The sequence below is a fragment of the Rhinatrema bivittatum genome, chromosome 7 (assembly GCF_901001135.1).
Source record: "Rhinatrema bivittatum chromosome 7, aRhiBiv1.1, whole genome shotgun sequence".
Taxonomy (NCBI): domain Eukaryota; kingdom Metazoa; phylum Chordata; class Amphibia; order Gymnophiona; family Rhinatrematidae; genus Rhinatrema; species Rhinatrema bivittatum.
The window spans coordinates 133,226,519-133,249,529 of record NC_042621.1 but is presented as its reverse complement, the minus strand read 5'-3'; the positions used below and the strand labels follow the sequence as shown (position 1 = coordinate 133,249,529).

General features: G+C 42.7%; 1 protein-coding gene across 13 annotated transcripts in view; it reads right to left on the bottom strand.

The window, feature by feature from the left end:
- The window catches only part of SORBS1 (sorbin and SH3 domain containing 1), a 376,150-nt gene that overhangs the window by 46,680 nt on the left and 306,459 nt on the right, over positions 1–23,011 (bottom strand). For all 13 annotated transcript variants that reach the window (XR_003857785.1, XR_003857786.1, XR_003857788.1 and 10 more), the window contains 4 exons: positions 13,754–13,800; positions 3,729–3,843; positions 3,478–3,603; positions 3,136–3,330 (listed from right to left, as the gene is read on the bottom strand). Coding sequence is in view for 3 of the 13 variants with exons in the window: in XM_029609160.1 (XP_029465020.1) it covers positions 3,136–3,330; positions 3,478–3,603; positions 3,729–3,843; positions 13,754–13,800 (483 nt within the window). In the remaining 10 variants the exon portion in view is untranslated. The remainder of the gene's footprint in view (positions 1–3,135; positions 3,331–3,477; positions 3,604–3,728; positions 3,844–13,753; positions 13,801–23,011) is intronic.

The window sequence follows — 23,011 nt, the reverse complement described above, 5'->3', positions numbered from 1 at the left end:
GTGGATTATAAAATCTAGCGCGTGCGGCCCATGGATTTTATAACATGCGCGCGCATGATCTAAAATCCGCACTCACCTTTTAAAATCTATCCCTGTACTGTTAGTTTATAGGATAGGAGAGAAATATGCATTCACAAACTGAATAATTTCTTTTCCTGAAGAAGGCAATACTTAATAAAATCTACTACACTATCTGTATTCAAAAGACATTGCAGAGCACTCCACATTTGACTGCACGCTATTGATTCAAGAAAATTTAATGCCACTGCTCAGATCTGAAGTTAATCTGAGTGATTAATAAATGTTCCGCAGACAGAAAACAGGAGAAAATCTTTAGAAATTCTGGCCCATTCTATGTTTAAAATCATGCTGTATATTTATTTGTCTATACATTTTCCCCTGAAGCAGGTTATAATTATTAGCTAAAACGTGTGGCAGGCTAGTCCAGGGGACCTGGGAGGTCAGTGTTTGGGTAAAGATCATGTTAGTATTGCTGGCTATTAGATTATTACAGAGCTTTGTTGTCAAAAGTGAGAAAGGTGGTATGCGGGAGGGAAGCCGGGCTCTTGTATGATCTAGCCAAAATGATTTAGTACCAAGGACAGAGACAAAAAAACGAAGCTGTCCTGGATACCTTGCAGGCAGTCACACACTGTGGCCAGAACAGCAGGGTAGACCAGACAGGGTGATAGATGACAGTAGGAAAAAAGATCAATGTTATTATGCTTGTATTTTAAGAGGCTATTTTCAAACAGCACAAGCAGGAAAGTCAGCAAAACCTCCTCTAAGTTACACCAATTTTTAAAGCAGACTTAAATGCCAGCTTTAAAAGTTATCCCACCAAATCTACCCTGCACAAGTTACACCTTCTATTTGATGCGCGCAAATTTTTTTCTGAAACATAAAATCCAGCAGTAGGTGTGCGATTTATGTGCACAAGTCCAAAACCTTCCCCAGCTCTTCCCCCAGGAATGCCTTTGCTCGGTATGTGCAAACATGACAATACTTGCATATTGGAACAGACAATTTTATAAAAGTCCACTTCTAACATAAAACCATGTCTTATGTGCAGAAGTCCCTTTCAAAATTATTCCCAGTGCAGGTCATTTTCAAAGGAGTTACATGTGTAACTAACATATTATATGTAGCGTGTAAAGTGCACCTACACATGTGTAACCTATGCTCAATTCAATGGCATATATTGTAGCAATTTTCAAAAGCCCACTTACAAAGGTGAAAGACTTTTACACATGTAAAGCCCAATTTTAAGCATTTAAATTGTTTTTAAAATCAGGCCCATAATATTCATTTTTAAGAAAATGTGAGCTCTCAGAAAACCTTGCATTCTGCAGTTGAATTAATGATGAATATCCTCCTGTTTACATAAAGCATATGCTTTATGTAAACAGGAGGATATGCTTTATGTAAACAAAAAAAAATATCATCTGGTCAGCTTAAAATTGTTTTTACACTGATCTAAAAGGACTCTTTTTATATACCTATTGTCTGTGGTTTTTGGATATTTTGCCTTTTTGGATTTTTGCATTAGACTATGATGCCAATAGTCAGTCAGTCATCTGGCTGAGCAAGTTAGCAGTATCCAGTTACCTAGAGGATGGCAAAATATCTGTCCTAGACTTACTGGGCTAATTTACGGGCCGATACGGTGAAAGTCACGGGAGAGCGGGTGGGCGCGTTTTTGACGCGCTAGCTTTATCCCTTATTCAGTAAGGGGTAACAGCGCGTCGAAAACGCGCGTCCAACCCCCCCCCCCCGAACCTAATAGCGCCCGCAACATGCAAATGCATGTTGATGGCCCTATTAGGTATTCCCGCGCGATTCAGAAAGGAAAATGTGCAGCCAAGCCGCACATTTTACTTTCAGAAATTATCGCCTACCCAAAGGTAGGCGTTAATTTCTCCAGGCACCGGGAAAGTGCACAGAAAAGCAGTAAAAACTGAATAAGGGGTAAAGCTAATGCTTCGAAAACGCGTGTCCAATCACGGGTTAAGAGTGCGCTCCGCTGGAGCGCACTGTACTGTATCGGCCTGTTAGTTGGCTGGACAGGGCTGAAAACTGGAACTTATCTGACGAGGTTAGCTGAATAATTAGCTCCACCCCAGAATGCCCCATCCCACCCCTCACTTATCTGGCTGTTTACCCAAATAAACAGCCAGCCAGCTAAGAGGTGGCTACTCAGTGTGAATGAATATTCAATTGTCGTAACTTAACCAGTTAAGTGGCACTGAATATCGACCTCTATGACTTATTACATTCCTTCTGTAGGGCCATTAATAATTCTTCACCTGTCTTTTCCACTGGGCCACAGTTACTAAATGCTTTCTCTTTTCTTTGGTCTATTTCATTAGGCTGTAACTAATAGTGTTCCCTTCCAATAACATCGTTCACCGCAACAAAATTCAATGCTTTGCTCTCCTAACAACATCATTCGCTTCCAGAGCTCAAAGCATCCTCTTCCTATACCATTCAGCTCCATAGATGCAAATTCATACCTCTCCTGAACACATCATTCTCCTTCATAGAGAGAATGCATCATCCTCAAAAATATCCAGAAAGTCAGAAAACTTTCAGTCTGGAATGGCTCCATAGGTTGAGAGGCATGATAGAGATCTTCTGAATAATTACAATTAGCTGTCACCTGGAGAATTCCAATGGCATTTACAGAGGAGCTCATATTAAGGCCTGAGAGCACATGCAGTTTAATACACAGGCAAAGGAGTTGGTACAGAAATCCTAGTTCACAGAGGAGCTAGTGCATAGGTCAAAGAATGGTTTAGATGCCGGCCCTATGTCACAGAAGGCTAAGTACAGGAGGTCTAGATCACGGAAGGGTTATTACAGAGGGGTGGATTTTAATTGTTATTGTTGATTTATTTATGAATGTTTTATTGTAAACCGCTTAGCGAGGTTGATAAGCGGTCTAGAAATGTTCTAATTAAATAAATAAATAATGGGATCTAGTCCCCTCTCAGTCAGTTTAGCTACTGAAAAAAAATAAATGGAGACTTTGTGCACAAGCAGCAAGGACATGGAAAAGCACATTAAACAGAGGCACATTTCAGAAAGCGGCTACAGTAAGGTGCTGCAAGGAGCAGTCAGAGATGCACAGCTTACCTGTGGCGATGTCGTCATACTCCTGCTGGGAGAATGAGACGCTGGGAAATCGGGAAAGTCTGTGGCATTCTTCACTCTGGGTCTTTTCAGGACACTGACATATGTCTGAGGGAAGATGCCTTGGCGATGAGTGCCGGAGATTTTCCCTTCAAACCAGTTTTCATCAACAGATCGTATTAATGTGATTCTTTCACCCTGGAAGAAAGATGGGATTAAGGTGAAGTTGGGACACCAGACCAAGATACTGTGGATAAGCCTGAAAACCCAACCGCTGGAAATCCCCCTAGGACAAGTTTGAGAACCAACTGCCCTATAGCAGATTGTCTGACAATCAAACGTTACCTTTCTGAAAGACATTTCAACCTGTGTGTCCCCGCTGAAGTTAAACTTAGCGATGGCTTCTCCATACTCCAGGACTTGCACTGGGGAGAGTTTCTTGGGTTGTGCTCTCTCTGCAGGCGGAAGGAGCTAAAACAAGGACATTTAAACACCAATAGTATTTTCAAATATTAGATCAGAGAATTGTTATAATAATAATAATAGGGATATTGAATAGCTGCTAAATAAATAAATAAATAAAATCGTGACGGTACCTCTATATATGTTCTGGGAAAGATTCCGACTCTCCCATGGTGCTCGCCTTCATACCAGTTCTGATCGACTTGCTTATAAATGTACACCACGTCTCCTTTCTGTAGTGGAAGCTCCCTAGTAACACACAATGACATTGGAATCAATGAGCCAGAAGAATGCACGTCTGCTGTATTCTCTCCGGGCTTGCGTATGGACGTTCGGATTGTCTATGTCGTCATACTGTATCTGTAGGGATTTTGGTTTTCAGTTTCTATTTTATTTTGCCTGGCTTTATAACAAAATCATTTTTTCCATTTCTTTCTTTCTGCTATATCACAGAAACTCCCAGGCAAAATAAAATAAAAACTGAAAATGAAGGTCCCTATATATCTAAAATACCCTGTAAGGGGCAGCAGAGGGGGGAATAACTTCGAAGGCCAATGCAGAAGGAATCAATTTGAGCTTCATACTGTGCTTCTATCGGTTTCGACGTCATGTATAGTCTCTTGCAATGATCCGTGCATGGCGCTCTTAAAAACAATTTCAGTGTTATAATGTTGCTGCCCCAAGTCCCATTTAACCTCCACAGCCTAGCTTTTGAAGTTTTTCCTAATGCAATTGTTCCTTCTGTCTTGTGAGTTTCATTTCCGTATATCTGTCAAGTACTGACGATTGCCAAAGCCTCATCCTGTGGGTGTATAAGGGCTGGCCAAAGGCTCCTGGAGGCCCAGAACACATGTATTTATTTATTTAAAAATGTCTAGACCGCCAACCACCATTTCTTGGCGGTGTTTACAGTACAACCTACATGTGCGAACGCTTGCGTGATGCTCAGGATTAATCACCCTTTTGCTCTCCCTCTGGGCAGCCATGATTATAATCACCGTCTTTGCCCCTTTTCAGGTGCCCATAGATCTTTGATGCTTGCCTTTGCCAGGCACTGACACGTCACAAACATCTTCAGTCAAATGTCTATCGCGATACCAGCTGTTTTCTCATTTGCACGTACCTAAAAACAACACCCCCCCCCCCCCCCCCATCCTAATAAATAGGTTTTGAGGTCAATATTCAAAAGGTTTGTCTGGCTAACCTTGGGAAGTCCGAAATTTTTCCCCCACTCCTCAGCTATGTTTTGCTTGAAGCAAATTGCTGCCGACACAAAATGAACCCCAGGAAAAAAAGAGGCAGCGCTGATGGCATTCTCAAGACATGGCGATGCAGATATTCAGTGTTACCCAGATAAGCCTGACCGGATAAACAGCAGGTCTAAAGCGACAGGATAACTTTATCCAGATATGTTCAGCAGCACTTTTATCTGGATAAGTGTTGCTGAATTATGTGGATAAAGTTACCTGGCTACCTTACCCACTCAGCGCGTTTTGGAATATGAACCTCAGTATGACAAGGATGTGCATTTATCTGAAACTAAACGGGAAATTTTAACAAACCTTTCCGTTTCATTTCAATTCATTTTAAAATGGCTCCACACTATATTGCATTATGTTAGGCATAGTCAGAGGCCATTTCCTTGATTGCTTGGTTCTACTGTTTTGCATGCTGAAGGGAAGGATTTAAATATGGATTATTCTTTCTGTATTCGTTATGCTTTTGGGTACTATGCCGGTATGGCCTCTGTTCAATAAAGATATTTATTAAAAAAAAAATTTTTTAAACGGCACCAGCAGATCAAGACTGGCACCATTGTTGATTTCTTCCATACAAAATGTTGTTGGCCAGGCTCAGAGCCATTTCTAAGCATACCACCAGCAGGATCAGTCCTGTTCCAAGAAGAAAGAAAAATAAGGTAATAGGAGCACAAGAGGGGAGGCCCAAGAGGCATTTATTTTTGTGTCTTCTCTGACAAGGCCTTACTTTTTTTCCTTCTGTTTTTTCCCTTTAGTTTTTTTTTTTTTTATTTCCTTTGTTTGGGGTTTTTATTTTTTATTTTATATAAATGAAAAGAAACAAAAACAAACAAATGAAGTGGGGAAAAAAAAAAGAAAAAATATCAAAATGAGAAAATGTCTGTGCACACTCCTATTTATTTATGTTCAACTGCATAACTCTACTCTTTATCTACAATTAATCTCATTTGCTACAGTCCAACTCATTTTTCTGGTGTATCCAAGATGCTCTGTAGCTTTTCAATCTCTCCTGAATTGCCTTATACAAAAACTGTTCTAAAACTTTTTCTCTGTATGTAAAATAATGAATAAACATAACAAAAAGCAGACTCCCATTACAGACTATGGTGGTATTCCACGTGCCACCTACACAACCCAGAACTTAAGCTATTTATTATTACGTATTGCATCTTGACAACCAGTTTAATACATGTGCATATCTTTTGCCCAGTTCTCAGTGGTTTTCTCTATTCATTTTGAATATGGCAATATATTTAACATAGGCCTTCCAAAACATGTCCTGGCTAACCCAACTGGCTAACCCAATAAATATTTGAAGAAGGGGCCCCTGAAGGAGTCCTATATCACTGAGGAGTATCCTGGAAAGGATTTTGGGTGGGGGGAGTTCAATTAACCTCTACTTAGGAGTTTGCAAATATTTTGAGAATGGTTTGAGTGCTGTGAATAGAAAAAATGCTCTTGATGGAACAATTCTATATCACCGTGTATGGTTAAATTACACCATTACATCAGAAGAGTGCTAGCTGAACTCTAATTTGTGTGGCTTCTTTAAAAGAAGAAAGATCCTCTAGGGGAAATGTTTATTTTCAGACTATATAATCCTGGGTTTGAAGTTTGGCAGGAGGATATTTCAGGGACCCTCATGGAGTGTGGATCTGCATGAGTTTTTCCTATGAAGAGAAAGGGCCCGAGGCTGGAGAGGTGTTTCTCCCTATGGAGAAATATTCAGGAAGACCTGAGCGTGAGAAGTTAAGAACATAAGAACATAAGAAAATGCCATACTGGGTCAGACCAAGGGTCCATCAAGCCCAGCATCCTGTTTCCAAGAGTGGCCAATCCAGGCCATAAGAACCTGGCAAGTACCCAAAAACTAAGTCTATTCCATGTTACCATGGCTAATGGCAGTGGCTATTCTCTAAGGGGCGGATTTTAAAAGGCCCGCGCACGCCGGCGTGCCTATTTTGCATAGGCCGCCAGCGCGCGTAAAGCCCCGGGACGCACGTACGTCCCGGGGCTTTCAAAAAGGGGCGGGGGGCGTGTCCGGGGGCGTTCCCGAAACAACGCGGCGTTTCGGGGGCGGGCCGCGGCGTGGCGCCGGCCCGGGGGCGTGGTCGAGGCCTCCGGACCAGCCCCCGGGACCAGAGGACGGAGCGGGGCTGCCGGCGACGCGCGCAAAGTTACGCCTGCTTTCAGCAGGCGTAACTTTGCCGACAAAAGTAGGGGGGGGGAGGGCGAAGGAAAGTTCCCTCCGAGGCCGCTCTGAAATCGGAGCGGCCTCGGAGGGAACAGGCAGCGCGCACTGGGCTCGGCGCGCGCAGGTTGCACAAATGTGCACCCCCTTGCGCACGCCGACCTTGGATTTTATAAGATACGCGCGTATCTTATAAAATCCAGCGTACATTTGTTCGCGCCTGGTGCGCGAACAAATGTACGTGATCGCGCAAGTATTTAAAATCTACCCCTAAGTGAACTTAATAGCAGGTAATAGACTTCTCCTCCAAGAACTTATCCAATCCTTTTTTAAACACAGCTATACTAACTGCACTAACCACATCCTCTGGCAACAAATTCCAGAGTTTAATTGTGCGTTGAGTAAAAAAGATCTTTCTCCGATTAGTTTTAAATGTGCCCCATGCTAACTTCATGGAGTGTCCCCTAGTTTTTCTATTATCCGAAAGAGTAAATAACCGATTCACATCTACCCGTTCTAGACCTCTCATAATTTTAAACATCTCTATCATATCCCCCCTCAGCCGTCTCTTCTCCAAGCTGAAAAGTCCTAACCTGTTTAGTCTTTCCTCATAAGGGAGGGATTCCTCAATATAATACCTCTACAGAGGTTTTATATTGAGGAATCCATGGACCCCTATCAAGCCTTTAAATAGTATTCTTTATATTATCTGGGAGGATAATGTAATAACTCAACTGTGGTAAGAATTGATAATCATAGTGGATTGATTTTTGGGAACCTACTCAGAACCAATGTAAGAGAGATATGCATGAAGGGGAAGTCACTGAGTGACAAGATGCAGCTAGGGGGAAAGTACTACATAACCTCTGGAAGGCATATTTTGTAATATAATAGTTTAAAAAATAAATCGGTCTAGAAATAAATGCTGCTGAAACCTGGCTGTGTAAGCCTATGGACTCCTGATTTAATTAATATATTTTAAAAATAATTAAAAAAATAAAAGTTGCGAGTTTGATTTATCTTTTGGTGAGATTTTCTGGGAACAAAGTTGGGCAGCAGTCAGAGGGGTTCAGAGTGGAAACCTAGGTGGTTTATTCCCTATCCAGCTCAGGAAATAGTGCCCTTGCCTCTGGGCCCGGGTCCACTAACTACATCGTCTGCTTGATCCAATTTTCACTGAACCTTTCCGAGAGACTGGCACTGTGCTCTCAAACCAGCACCAGACCCTCTCACTGCAACCCCCCTGTCAGGAGGGGGTACAGTATCTAGGAACATTCCATCACTGGGAGGCTCAGGAGGGAGTAGCGGTCATTACAAGGGGCAGCAGGGGTCCATCCCCAGAAGGGGGGGAGCGGGGTCAGTAAGGAGATGTCATACAAAGGTGATTTCAGGAGCGTTGCAGAATGAACATCTGGAGGAGCCGATGGGAGGCAGCTGTGGCTCTCACTGACACGTTTGATGAGGTAAAGCCCTTACAGTTGCACAAGCTCTTCCTCCATAAGGTTCCAAATGTGGAAAGGGATTTACCTTGTGCAGCAGAGCCACAGCATGGATTGTTTCATCTGTGCGTCTCTTGATACGCTTCTCTTTCAGTTTTCTAATTTCCTGTAACATGGCAATATGTTAAGAACATAAGAGGTGCCATGCTTGGTCAGGACCAAAGTCCATTAAGCCCAGCACACTGACTCGAACAGCAGCCAGCCCAGGTCACAAGTACCCGGCAGATTCCCAAGAGCTGATCTATTTCTTGTATATCACTCCCAGGGATAAGCGCTGGCCTTCCCCAAGTCTGACTAATAACTGTTTATGGACTTTTCCTTCAGAAACCTTTGAGCCTCATTACGTTAGTTGCCTTGATCACATCCTCTGGCAAGATTCCATAGCTTCGCCTTGCATAGAGTTGGTTTTAAATCTACCATTTGCTAGTTTCATGGAGTGTCTCCTAGTCCTAGTGTTATTTGAAAGGGTAAATAACTGTTCCCCATTTACCTGTTCCACCCCACTCATAATTTTATAAATCTTAATCGTAAGTCATCTCTTTACCAAACTTAAAGAGTCCTAATCTGTTTAGCCTTTCCTCAGAGAATCATTTCATCCTCGTTACCATTATTTTCGCTCTTCTCTATGCCTTTTCTATATCCGCTATGGCATTTTTGAAATGGGGAGACCAGAACAGCACACAATGCCAAAGGTGCGGTGATACCATGGGACTATAAAAAAGGCGTTATGATATTCTTAGCTTTGTTCTCTATTCCTTTCCAAATGATTCCTAACATTCTATTTGCTTTTTTTTAACCACCACCATACACTGAGCCAAAGATTTCAAGGTATCGTCCACAAGGTCTTCCAGGCTCTCTTTCCTGGATGGTGACTCCTAACACAGAACCCAGCATCATATACCTGTAGTTGGGAATACTTTTCTCTACATGCAGTAGTTTGCACTTGACCATATTAGATTTTAGAAGCCCGGTCTAGAGTCTCACAAGGTTCTTCTGCAGTTCCTCACAATCCGCTGCTATTTTAACAACCGAAAACAATTTGTGTTACCTGCAAATTTGGTCATCTCACTAGTTCCTTTCTCCAGATCAGTTATGAATATGTTAAATAGCACTGGTTCCAGTACAGACTCCTGAGGCACTCCACTAACTTCCTTTCTCCATTTGGAAAACTAGCTATTTAGTCCTCCCCTCAGACCCGGCATGATTGGGTATGCATACCGTGCATTTGCACGGAGCGGCACACCTGGGGAGGGGGTGGCAGGCTGGTGGCAGCGGGAGAGGCCACAGGGCCACCAGCGGCTAAAGAAGGACAGAGGTCGCCAGCAGGATGAGCTCTGCTGGCAGCCTCTCCCCTTCTTCAGCTGCCAGCGGCCTGCGGTTTCTCTCCTTCCTCGTTGCCGGTGGGTCTGGGGCTAGTGGAAGCAGTAGGCAGCCACTTAGAGGGGCGGCGATGGCATGGCTGCTTCTCCTTTTTGCCTGTGTGGCCGGAAGTGCTGGGTCCAAGCGGGCGGAAAGAAGCAGCAGAAAGAGTGGTGCGCACCCCGCCGTCACAGGCAATGACAGCATCCACTCTGCCCATGTGGCGATTGAGCGTAGGAGAAGCAGCAGCAACAGCAGCTCTCTCTGTCACAGGAAGCAGAGCAGCAGCAGCCCCCAAGGCCTCAATAAAGAGGAAGAGTCCTGACTGCCAAGGGGGGCTGAAGGAGGAGGCTGCTGCTGTGCTTCTGACGGGGAGGAGGACAGGAAGTATGTCTGTGTGTGTGTGTGTCAATGTGAGAGAGAGCATGTCTGTGTGTGTGTGTGTGTGTCAATGTGAGAGAGAGCATGTCTGTGTGTGTGTGTGTGTGTGTGTGTGTGTGTGTGTGTGTGTGTGTGTGTATTGTAGCACCGGTGGCAAGGAAGGAGAGAGGCCAAAGCCACTGAAGAAGGAGAAAGACTGCCGGTGGAGCTCAACCTGCCAGCTGCTGAAGAGGAGGAGAGGCCTGTATTTTTTTGTGCCCGCACACAACTTCCGCTTCCACCTCCCAAGCAGGAAGGCCGTTGGGCCATGGTGGAGCTCATACCACCATGGCCCGATGAAAATAGGAGGCCCTGAATGTATATGTATAAGCTTGTATGTGTGTATGAGTGAGAGACTGTGTGTGTCTCTGAGGGCACGTGCGTATGTGTCTGTGTGTGTGAGTGCCTATGTGTACCTGAAGATTGGAAGATGGCCAATGTTACCCCTATATTTAAAAAGGGATCCAGGGGTGATCCAGGAAACTATAGACCAGTGAGCCTGACTTCAGTGCCGGGAAAAATCGTGGAAACTGTTATAAAGAATAAAATCACAAAACATTTAGATAGACATGGTTTAATGGGACACAGCCAGCATGGATTTACCCAAGAGAAGTCTCGACTCACAAATCTCCTACATTTTTTTGAAGGGGTGAATAAACATGTGGACAAAGGTGAACTGCCCTTGGTTCTTCTGGGGGAGGGACACTGAGATCTTTTACTCCTATCTTCTGGTACCCGAGGTACTGGGGATTCGTCCCATTTGTTGGCTAACTTCTCCAATTCGCTTCCGAACCGGCTACCGGACCAAGGCACACCTCTGAGGGATATTGGAGATTAACCTCAGGAATTCTCGACTGGGGGGAGGGACCCTTAGGTATCACCGCAGGAGAGCGGGGCTCGATCTTCTTTAAGGTAAATTTTGTTTCTTCTTTGCTGTAATTCTTAACACTATTCTAGTGTGTGTATTGTCCGTATCTGCTAGGAGACTGAGAGATACTGAAGAGCTGAGGTTACTGCAGGGGTATATCTAGAGTGACGTCAGCTTTGAAATCTGACTCCGTCTCCCATCTGCTAGCAGAAGAGCACATACTACGCCCCTATCCTTAATACCATGCAAATCTGTACATCTATGGACTCTTGTACATATTGTATATAATTAACATATGTTTATTGTTATCTACCTCGTTATGTATTAATAGTTGCAATATGTTAGGAATCGGCACCGTGAACCTTATCTTCTTAGGTTCAGAACCTTCTGCCAGTTACTCTATATTTCTATGCCTCTCTATACGTTCACACGGCCCATACCTTATTATTTCCCTGTTTAATGTATTTTCCAAGCTACTGTTATAATGTAAACCGATGTGATGTACACACTAACACTGGTATATAAAAAACTTTAAATAAATTAAATAAATAACCCATTGGTCCTGAGTCCATTTGGCTACACGCTAGGAAACCTAAATTTAGTCTCCAGAACCCCCCTCCTGCACCCATGTCATTGATACCCACATGTACCATGAAAACAAGCTCCTCCGCAGCACTCTCTAAAATCTTATCTAGGTGACATGAAGACTACCTTTGTACCAGGCAGACAAATTATCAAGTGATCCTCATGCCCACCAGTCACTCAGTTTTCTACTTTCTTAATGATAAAATTAACTAAAACTAACCCTTTCCTCCTGGAAATGGACTCCTAGAGACACATCCTTGGTGCAAAAGGATAGAGCCTCACCAAGAGAGCAGATCCCAGGTACAGGATTACTTCTGCCACGTCAAGGTGAGGGTCTCTTGCCAGGTGACCTTGCTCCTCCAAAGCATCACAAGGTTGCCAGATTGAAGTTGGGACTGCTCTACTATACCCCTGAAAGCCTTCTCTATGTACCTTTCTGTATGCCCAAGCTCTTCCAGGTCTGTCACCCAGGTCCTCAAGGAACCCTTTCCACCAGGTGCACACATGCAACCTCTCACCAACAGGTAGGTAATCATATATGTGACACTCAATGCAAAAGACTGGATAGTCCCCATCTCACTGCTAGACTCCTGTCTGCATCTTATTTTATTGAGTTGCTAAAACCTTAAAAGCTGATTAAGGAGTGGGAATGTCTCAATGTAAAGATTGTTAAATTTGACTAGATTTGGGTTGTTTTTTTTTAATGTATTGGTCTTTTAAATCTATGATTTTTGATTACTAGTTAACTAATGACCAAATACAGGACTAAAATTAGTCAGTCACTTTGAAACCGTCCTCCAGACAGCTTGTGCCATTTTTAAAAGAGCTTGGTGGGAGCAGGGACGAACAGGCATTGTTCAGCTGGTTCTGCTGATCTCTAAAGATTAAGCCTCAGAGGGATTCAGGGAGGTCCCTGCTGAACAGCTCAGCCCAGCCAGGTAGGCCCAGGCCCTGAAGGTAGTTTCGCAGAGGGACGGTCAGCCACAGGCCATACAGGTCCTGGTGGGCTCGACCCGGAACCCAAGTGTTTGTTGAAGAGCAGGAAGAAATGGAAGAGTTTGGGGAGGCCTGTTTTGGTGTGTTTTTTGGTTTTGGGGGGGTTTGTTTTTTTCTGTTGAGGAGATGAACCAAACTGAAAAAAAAAATTAAATGAACCAAAATTAAATGAACCAAACTGAAAAAAAAAAATTAAATGAACTGAAAAACAAACTTCCCAAAATGAAACAACAAACCAAAACAAAAATATTGAGCCTGCACATCCTTATCAACTAATGTACTGCCTGCTTGCTAAGAACTAGGTGGGGGTTAACCAGAAACACATTTGGTATTGGAAAAGTACAAACAGTGAGCCAAAGCGAATTGTGAGGGAAATACAGCAGTGAGTTAAACTGAGTCTGAAGCTGCTGGCTGCTGGAAAACAAGAGAGAGAGAGCAATAGGAATATACAGCAGAACAGTTCCTTCGCTTCCTTTCTCCCAGCATGCAAATCACAGAATCACCGATATTTTTTAGGTTTCCCCATGGCAAACTGGGCTTAAATCTGCTGCCCTAGTGACCCACTGCTCTGAAAACGTGATTCACGTTCTGTTCTCATTGCCAAGGTTGCGTCCCTATGTGTTTCTGGAAGGAAGACTGAGGCTTAATACTGATCCAGACATTATTTACTGAAACATGTCTCGGAGATTATAGTCAGGATAACTACATTCCCGCATCACTACCCAACCTGTGTGCGAAACCGAGGAGAAAGCCTTTGAACCTGGTGGTAGCACTATCACCAAAAACCCGGCATGGTTCATAAAGAAAGCGAGCTAGAAGAAAGCTGGTAAAACTACTGGAATATGTATCTCAAGGCTATTACAGGAAATCTTAAGACAATCTGCTGAGATGTCACGTACACTCCAGATCCTTCACATTTATATCTATTTGTCAATGAAATGGAGGGTCAATGAAAAAAGAAAATAGTTTTATTGATACTTACTTTAGTGACTGTGCTTTAAAATCAAACTTGGCTCTGGCAGGTCTCATCTACACATGAGAAACACACAGAGAAGCAAACATTAGAAAAAGACAGGACATTTCTGAACACCACAGCTAGAATGTATTGCTGCTAGTAAGAGAGGTGCTACCTACTAAATGAAAAGTGCTGAAACACAAAGTAAAAACAAATACAGATTACAGAACAGCAAGGAAAAGATTAGACTTAGCAATGGATAAAATCAAATAATTTGGCGTTCTGGATCTCACAGCCCTTGACAGCAGGAAAACTATAGCAAATTCCAGGCTAGAACCTCCAAGGAATGAGGACGAACCCATACATGACAGAGATTCTCCCAGGAGCCCTATCTTGCACTGTACACACACACACACGGACATCTACAGTCTCATGGCAGATTCACTGTATCTCAAGGGAGGGTCTTCCACTGCAGGACACATACAGGAGCATTTACAACTTCATTAGAAGCCTTATACTACAGGATATATATCTTTTTTTTTTATTTTAAACACTAAGCAGTTAACAGTACATGCATAAAACCAAAGAACAAACTACACATTTAACAGAATCAACCAATAAAGAGCCAAAATGCACTGAAGTTTAAGCAGACTCAAGATTAAAAGCCGCTTGAAACAAATACGTTTTTAAAAGTTTCTTAAATGTCTTTATATATAAAAGTTGTTCTCAACAATTTAGGGAGACTCTTCCAGAGGTTTGGATCTGCTATAAAAAATGCCCTCACGGGTTTCTCCTAGACTTGCTATCTTAATCAAGGTTACATTGAAGAGCAGAGTGTATGTGCACCAAAACTGGTGTGATATAGTGCCAAAAACTAGTGCTAGCCAATATGCGAGCGGCAGTATTCTGCATGATCTGGAGAGCTTACAGTGTAGATAGAGGGGCCCTTAAACAAAGAGAATTACGGTAGTCAATCCCTGTAAAGCTTAAAGCCTGCAGAACTGTCTGAAAATGTGATGGTTCTAACAGAGATTTAAAATTACAAAGAATTCTTATTTTTAATTATAATGTCTATTCCGGAATAGTACAAGAAGGAAATACAAAAAAAACTTTCCGTAAACCAGGTATAGCGGAGAAAAGAAAAAAATTACAGTTTCCAAGATGAGAAACTGAGCCTTAACCCCACAGGACTATCTATAGAGTCATGAGGTGGCTTTAACAACAGTTTTCACTTGAGGTCACAAGGTCAACCTGGAGTCTAAAATAATTCCCCGATTCTTAACCTGAGAGGAGATGAATATCTCACAACCCTCAAAAGTGGAAGAAGTAAGTTTAATCACTTGAAGGGAATCTTTCCAGGGTCATTATTTCAGTCTTTGCAATATTGAGTTAAGTGTCAGTTATGTGACAACCAGGTTTTTATTGCTGAAAGACATAAATCACATGCTGGAAAGTAGAGGCCCATGATGTTAATACGAGAAAAAAATATATTTCATTGCAGTAAAATCTATAATTTACGCCAAAACATAACAGCCAACAAAGTGGGGCCAAATAGATATTAAAGAGTGGCCTACAGTGACAAATCCTTCAAAACTCCGGTCTGAATCATACGTCAGGTAGATGTACCACTTTCAATATGTATCTGCTGCTGACAATTAGATATGTAGGATGTAAACCAGGCAAGAACTTTCTCAGAGATTCCATAGACTATCAAACGGCCAGTCAAGATCTCATGGTTAACCATCTCGAAGGCCGCAGAAATGACCAATAAGAATAAATCTTTGCCCTGAGTTAAAGCCATGTCTTGTAATATCAACCATAGAGATTAGCAAAGTCTGTGTTTAAACATTTTCAAAATTTAAATTGATAAGAATCGAGGATGGGAAATTTCTCTATATATATATTTATTTATTTAAGGCTTTTTTTATACCGAATTTCTTGATACAGATCAAATCAACTCGGTTTACATAGAACAAAGCTTTAACAATAACATCGCCAACAAACAAAATTAATATGAGACAGATATTGGCGGAAGCATAAAGTTACATTGTAACATGGGCGAACAACTGGGGATTGGAAAAGAAGAGGGGGAAATACAATTGGATACTATATACAGAGGGAGTGAGAGTGGCTTAGGTAGCCTATCTCTAAGATTACTTCTGGAAATTATGACATATTTATGTGACTTAATGATTGATTTTGTGACGCGTAACGAAACAGTACATTAATGTTCAGTGATGTAAATTTTGGTCTAGGTGCACGGAAAGGCTCGACCGAACAATCATGTCTTTAGTTTCTTTTTAAAGGTCAGAAGGCAGGTTTCCTGTCGGAGGTCCAGGGGCAAGGCATTCCAGATGGAGGGACCTGCTGTTGAAAATGCCCGATCTCTGAAGTTTAATCTGTGTACCACTTTGTTTGGGGGCACGTGTAGCGATCCCTTATAAGCGTCCCTTATCGGTCTGGCCGTAGTGTGTAGTTTGAGCGGATGAAGCAGGTCAAGAGGGGTCTGATGGTATATGCATTTGTGAATAATTGTGAGTGATTTGTGGAGTATTCTAAAGTTAACTGGGAGCCAGTGTAGATCTTTTAATATAGGCGTGATGTGCTCTCTCCGATTGGTGTTGGTCAGGATTCTCGCTGCCGCATTTTGAAGCAATTGGAGGGGTTTTATTGTAGCAGCGGGCAGACCTTGCAGTATAGAGTTGCAATAATCGACCTTAGAGAAAAAGGATGGCTTGGAGAACAGATCTGAAGTCATGGTGGTATAGTAGAGGTTTAAGTTTTTTGAGCACCTGTAATTTATAAAAGCACTCCTTGGTAGTATGGTTTACAAATTTCTTTAAGCTCAAATGGCTGTCAATGATGACTCCGAGGTCTCTAGTATGAGAGGTTTGGATGTTAGCGCACGACTATTGTCGGTGTTGACTGTCTTCTGGAGTGATAAGGAGGAGTTCTGTCTTGGCAGTGTTAAGCACCAAGTTAAGATCTGTAAGGTGACGGTTGATCGTTTGTAAGTGAGAATCCCATAGCTTGATTGCGGAATCCAAGGAGCCAGTGATGGGGATCCAAATTTGAACATCATCTGCGTATATATAGAACTTCAGTTTTAGTGTTGTGAGTAGTTGGCAGAGGGGGAGGAGGTAGATATTAAACAGAGTGGGAGATAAGGAGGAGCCTTGGGGGACTCCGAAAGGAGAGTTGGTGCGAGGAGATTCCTTGTTATTGATTTTGACCTTATAACCTCTATTACTTAGGAATGAGTTAAACCAACTGAGGGCGGATCCTGTGATTCCTATATCTGATAGACGGTTTAATAGAAAGGCGTGGTTTACTGTGTCAAACGCAGCGGAGATATCGAGGAGTGCTAGCAGGAAGGAGCGTCCTTTGTCAAGGCCCAGGTATGCCTGATCTAAAAGTGAGATGAGGAGGGATTCAGTGCTATGTTCTTTCCGGAATCTGTATTGCGATGGATGGAGAATTTTGTATTCTTCCAAGAAATTTGATAATTGATTATTTACCACTTTCTCCATGATCTTGGCTAAGAATGGCAGGTTAGATATAGGTCGATAATTATTAGGGTCGTCCGGATCCAGGTTCAGTTTTTTAAGTATAGGTTTAAGGGTGGCCAATTTGAGAGCGTCCAGGAAGATTCCCTGTGAGAGAGAGCAGTTGATGATATCTCCTATATGTTTGGAAATGGACTCTGGTACTTGAAGCAGTAATTTGGATGGAATTTGGTCTAGCGGGTAAGTGGAGGGTTTCATTCTTTTTAGCAGGGTTTCAACCTCTGTAGTGTAAGTGGGCTCAAACGAATCCAACACTGCATCCGAGTTGTGGCGGTAGGCAGGAACTGAAGATAGTGTGTTAGGGTTAGAGGATAATCTAGCCAGAGTATTGGAGATTTTATTCTGGAAGAAGATGGCCAGATCATTGGCTTTTGATTTCGCTAGATCATCCGGGATTGATGAGGTGGTAGATTTAGTGAGATCTGAGACGTTAAGAGAAGAGCACTTTCGCATCGAAAATCATATCATGGATACGGTGGGCGTAAAAGTCTCTCTTAGATCGTAGAGTCGCAGTTCTGTAGAAGTGGAGCGCTTAATATTCATTAAGCTGTTTGAAAACAACAGATTCAATCAATTTGAATAAGAAAAGCAAAGCCAATATTGGATGGTAGTTTGCACAACGTTTCAGATCTAATGACTTTTTTTTTCTTTTTTAAAGGGGACAACAGAAGCATACTGAAGAGTATCAGGCAAAGTTTCTTCTGTCAAAGAGAAGTTAGTAATTTTTGTAAGTGAAGAAGCAATATCATCTCTCACCATCTTTACCACTGCAGTAGGACAGGGATTTAACGGGCAAGAAGCATCATACATATGTGCAATTGTCTGTGAAAACTCAACAACTGTAGAAACGACTTGCAATTCCACCCAATTAACCTCACAGCAGCCTGTTTCAGTAGTTAAAGGGAGATTTGAAAACTCAATGAAAGAACATTCATCTTATCCTCAAAACAGAGAGCAAAATTTTCACATTGTGCTGGTACTAACAAAACCTTTTGATCAATAAGACTACTTGTGTCTGAGCGTGCTCAAAAATTTCACCATTCGAAACAACTCACAGGCATGATTACTGGCTCGATTAATTCTATTACCAAAATGTGTTTTCTTAGCTTTTTCTATAGCTGATTTATACCTTGCTACAAATTGCATATAACTCATATACACACATACTTCTAAACTTTACAGGGCCCTCCACTGCATCAAGAACACAGGGGCTTCTAGATTCTCATAGGAACCTTACACACTGCAGCTTCTTGTTGCCAATACTTTAAAACTTTTATACGTAGGTCACGCTGATATTTTTGGGAGCAACGTTTAGTCCATCGGTGCAGCTTACAGATTGCTCGTTTCCCTACTGGCACGTTTTGTACCTGTGGACCACAGACCTGTTTTGCAGCAGATGCAAACTGTGAGCCAGAAACCTCGTGCGTGTGTTCCTTCCTCAAACCAAACCCTGTCCCTTTTTCATACACAGATAGAAGTACATGTCTTGTGGAACAGGACAAGGGGACATGGGATGGTGGGACCTTTCCAAGGGCTTTTTTTTTTTTTGTGGATAAACCTGTGTTTACCCACATAAAAAGCTTTGAAAACTGCCCTCCCAGCCATATTTTCTTTCCTATTTCATTCTTTTCTGCCAATTCCTCAGTGAATCTAACTTTCATTCTTTTTGAATTTCCCCTTCTCATCTGTACTTTCGTTTCCCCTTTATTTATGCTTTCAATATATCGAAGGTTGGAAAGTATTACATAAAAGATCTTCATCTTCCATCCATGGGAAAAATAACTCACCAAAAAGGAACAAAATGTCTCCAAATTTGGCACATGGGAAAAAATGGGAATAAACAAACCTGAAAACTAGGAACTTGGAGTGAATATTTTCAGGATATGAATCCTCCCTAAAAATTCACTGAGGCTGACATAGAAACATAGAATCATAGAAATGACGGCAGAAGAAGACCAAACAGCCCATCCAGTCTGCCCAGCAAACTTTCACACTTTTTTTTTTCTCATACTTATCTGTTACTCTTGCCCTTATTAGTAACTTTTTGGTTCTAGTTACCTTCCACCCCCGCTATTGATGTAGAAAGCAGTGCTGGAGCTGCATCTAAGTGAAGTATCTAGCTTAATTGGTTAGGGGTAGTAACTGCAGCAATAAGCAAGCTAATCCCACGCTTATTTGTTTACCCAGCCTGTGCCATTCAGTCCTTGTTGGTTGTTGTCTGAATATAATTCCTCTTTTCTTTATTCCCCCCTGCCTTTGAAGCAGTGAGTTGCGCTGGATATGTATTCCAAGTGAAGTATCAGGTTTAACTGATTTGGGGTAGTAGCCGCCATAACAAGCAAGCTACACTCATAATTATTTGTTTACACAGACTATGTAATTCAGTCCTTGTTGGTTGTTGCCTGAATATAAATCCTCTTTTCCTCTTTACCCCCTGCCGTTGAAGCAGAGAGCTATGCTGGATATGCATTGAAAGAGAGGTATGAAACTTATTTGTTTTGGGGTATTAAGCGCCGCAACAAACAAGCTACTCCCCAGTTTTTTGTGAATGCAAATCCTTTTTACCACATTTCTTCTTGCCTCTGAAGCATAGAGCAATGCTGGAGTCACAATGACAGTAAGGATGTTTATTGAATAAGGGTATTAATCTCCAGGTAGTAGCTGTCATTCCCACAAACTATCCCCTTGCCTCTTCTCTTCATTCACATCCTCTAGACTTTATGGATCCACAGTATTTATCCCATGCCCCTTTAAGGTCCTTCACAGTTTTGGTCTTCACCACTTCCTCCGGAAGGGCGTTCCAGGCATCCACTACCCTCTCCGTGAGAAATGCTTCTTGACATTGGTTCTGAGTCTTCCTCCCTGGCATTTCAAATCGTGACCCCTGGTTCTGCTGAATTCTTTCCAATGGAAAAGGTTTGTCATTGTCTTTAGATCATTAAAACCTTTCAAGTATCTGAATGTCTGTATCATATCACCTCTGCTCCTCCTTTCCTCCAGGGTGTAGATATTTAGATTCTTCAATCTCTCCTCATAAGTCATTCGATGAAGACCCTCCACCTTTTTGGTCGCCCTTCTCTGGACCACCTCCATCCTGTCTCTATCCCTTCGGAGATATGGTCTCCAGAACTGAGTACAGTACTCCAGGGTGAGACCTCACCAAGGACCTGTACAAGGGGATAATCACTTCCCTTTTTGATATTTCTCTCTCTATGCAGCCCAGCATTCTTCTGGCTTTAGCTATCGCCGTGTCACATTGTTTTGCTGACTTCAGATCGTTAGACACTATCACCCCAAGGTCTCTCTCCTGCTCCGTGCACACCAGCCCTTCACCCCCCATCGAATACAGTTCTTTTGGATTTCCACACCACATATGCATGACTCTGCACTTCTTGGCATTGAATTTCAGCTGCCATATCTTTGATCACTCTTGCAGCTTCCTTAAATCCCGTCTCATTCTCTCCACTCCTTCCGGCGTGTCCACTCTGTTGCAGATCTTGGTGTCATCCACAAAAAGACAAACCTTACCTTCAATCCCGTCCACAATGTCGCTCACAAAGATATTGAACAGGACCGGTCCCAACGCCGATCCTTGCGGCACTCCACTCAACACCGCTCTCTCTTCAGAGTAAGTTCCATTTACCATCACACATTGTCTTCTGTCCGTCAACTAGTTTGCAATCCAGGCCACCAGCTTGCACTCACTCCTAAGCTTCTCATTTTATTCACCAGCCTCCTGTGTGGGACCGTATCAAAAGCTTTGCTAAAATCCAAGTAGATGACATTGAGTGCTCTTCCTCGATCCAATTCCTTAGTCACCCAATCAAAAAAGTCGATCAGATTTGTCTGACAGGACCTTCCCTTGGTGAAACCATGCTGCCTCTGGTCCATCAATTCTGCTGCTTGTAGATAGTTCACAATTCTTTCCTTCAGCAGTGACTCCAATACCTTTCCCACCACCGAGGTGAGGCTAACAGGCCTGTAGTTTCCAGCCTCCTATCTGCTCCCGCTCTTGTGAAGTGGGACCACCGCTCTTCTGACAACTACTTTATTCCAAAAACTTCCTCCTTCTCCAGCAACTTGGCCCACACCATGAAAGGCTGACAAAGACAGATGGAGAAAAATAAACTGAAGCAGCTGGCAATGTGTTTCACAACACACACACACACCACCTATACATCACCAATACACATACCCACAGACAACCCACCTACATCCCTGCCCCCTACACACAGATCTACTATACAACCCATACAAGCATTCATACTACACCCAAACAGCCCACAAATATATGCACACAGCTCCCCTATACCCGTCACACACAGCTACACCCTCCCACACACACAGACTCCCACCCCATATACCCTCACACTCTTTACAAACACATCCCAAACCCCCACAGAACATCCTGCACACACTTGTACACACCCTCGCCCCCAGAATAACATTCTTCCTACACACATACACAAACATGCAGACACATATGTACAGATACCCCAACCACAAAGAAACATACACATGAAAACACGCACACAATTCTGGTATACACGGCCACACTCTCCCACATACAAACACCCCCTACACCCTCACAACGTTCTCTGTACAAACATATCCCAAACATCTATACATAACACCCTGTAACACAGCTCTCTAACACTCTGCTGCATATACACGTACACACATTCGCTCTCATCCTTCACGCACGCATACATAGACAAGCTCTGATACCCCCACCACACAGATATACAGATGCAAACATGCACAAAGACCCACATACAGAAGCACACATGCATCCGAGATTTATCACTGTTCACAAGTTCATGTATGTCTCTCTCTGTGGATGCAAATGTAGCCAGTTTGTCCGAGCTTGCTTTTGAGAGTTTGCATGAGATCATGAAATTATCACCCTATTTCACTAACCCATGCACTAATTAGCAACCACATGCTATGGCTGAATATTTATAATCTACTTGACCACATATTAAGCACTAATTGCAAATGCTGTAAAAGCAACCTGGTGATTGGAGGCATTTTGGCTGCTAGAGCAAGTAGAAGAGGAGACAGAAGAGGGGAGGAAGAGAGGGAGAGAAAAACAGAAGGAGAAAGAGGAGAGGACAGAAAAAAGGATAATGCATTTTGCAGATTTTCAGACCCAGCACAACATTCTGCTGGTATCAATGCCACCTGTCTCCATCTCAAATGCTAGTTCTGGCTGTACAACCTGCATGGATCCTTACTAACTCATTAGGGCATTAAGGGATGGAAGGAGGAATCAAGAGTCAGACCTGGAGTAGAAGGCGGCAAAGCCGGTGCTGGGTTAGGAGGACAGAGAGAGTGGATAGCATCTGGTGTGGGGCCTAAAGTAAAGCCATCTAGTATACAGCAGGTGACAGGACCCAAAGACATGAGGTGAATGCAAAGAGAAAGCAGTCTTCCCTTCCTTGCACCTCTCTAAATTTTCCATCCTTCTCCTTTTATCTGCCCTCAATCACCTCTGAAGGAAGGGACGATGTATAAGAAAGGTCCTTTCCTATATTACTCAAATTCAAAAATACAAATATGACATTTTCCAAAAAAAAAACCCCCCAAACAAACAAACCCCACCTGTACTGAGAAACCATATAGTAACACACACACACACACGACAACAGTACAACAGATGAAGTAGAGTATGTATAAGCTAGCATAGCTTGATTACTGGTGAGACCTGTCAGCCAAA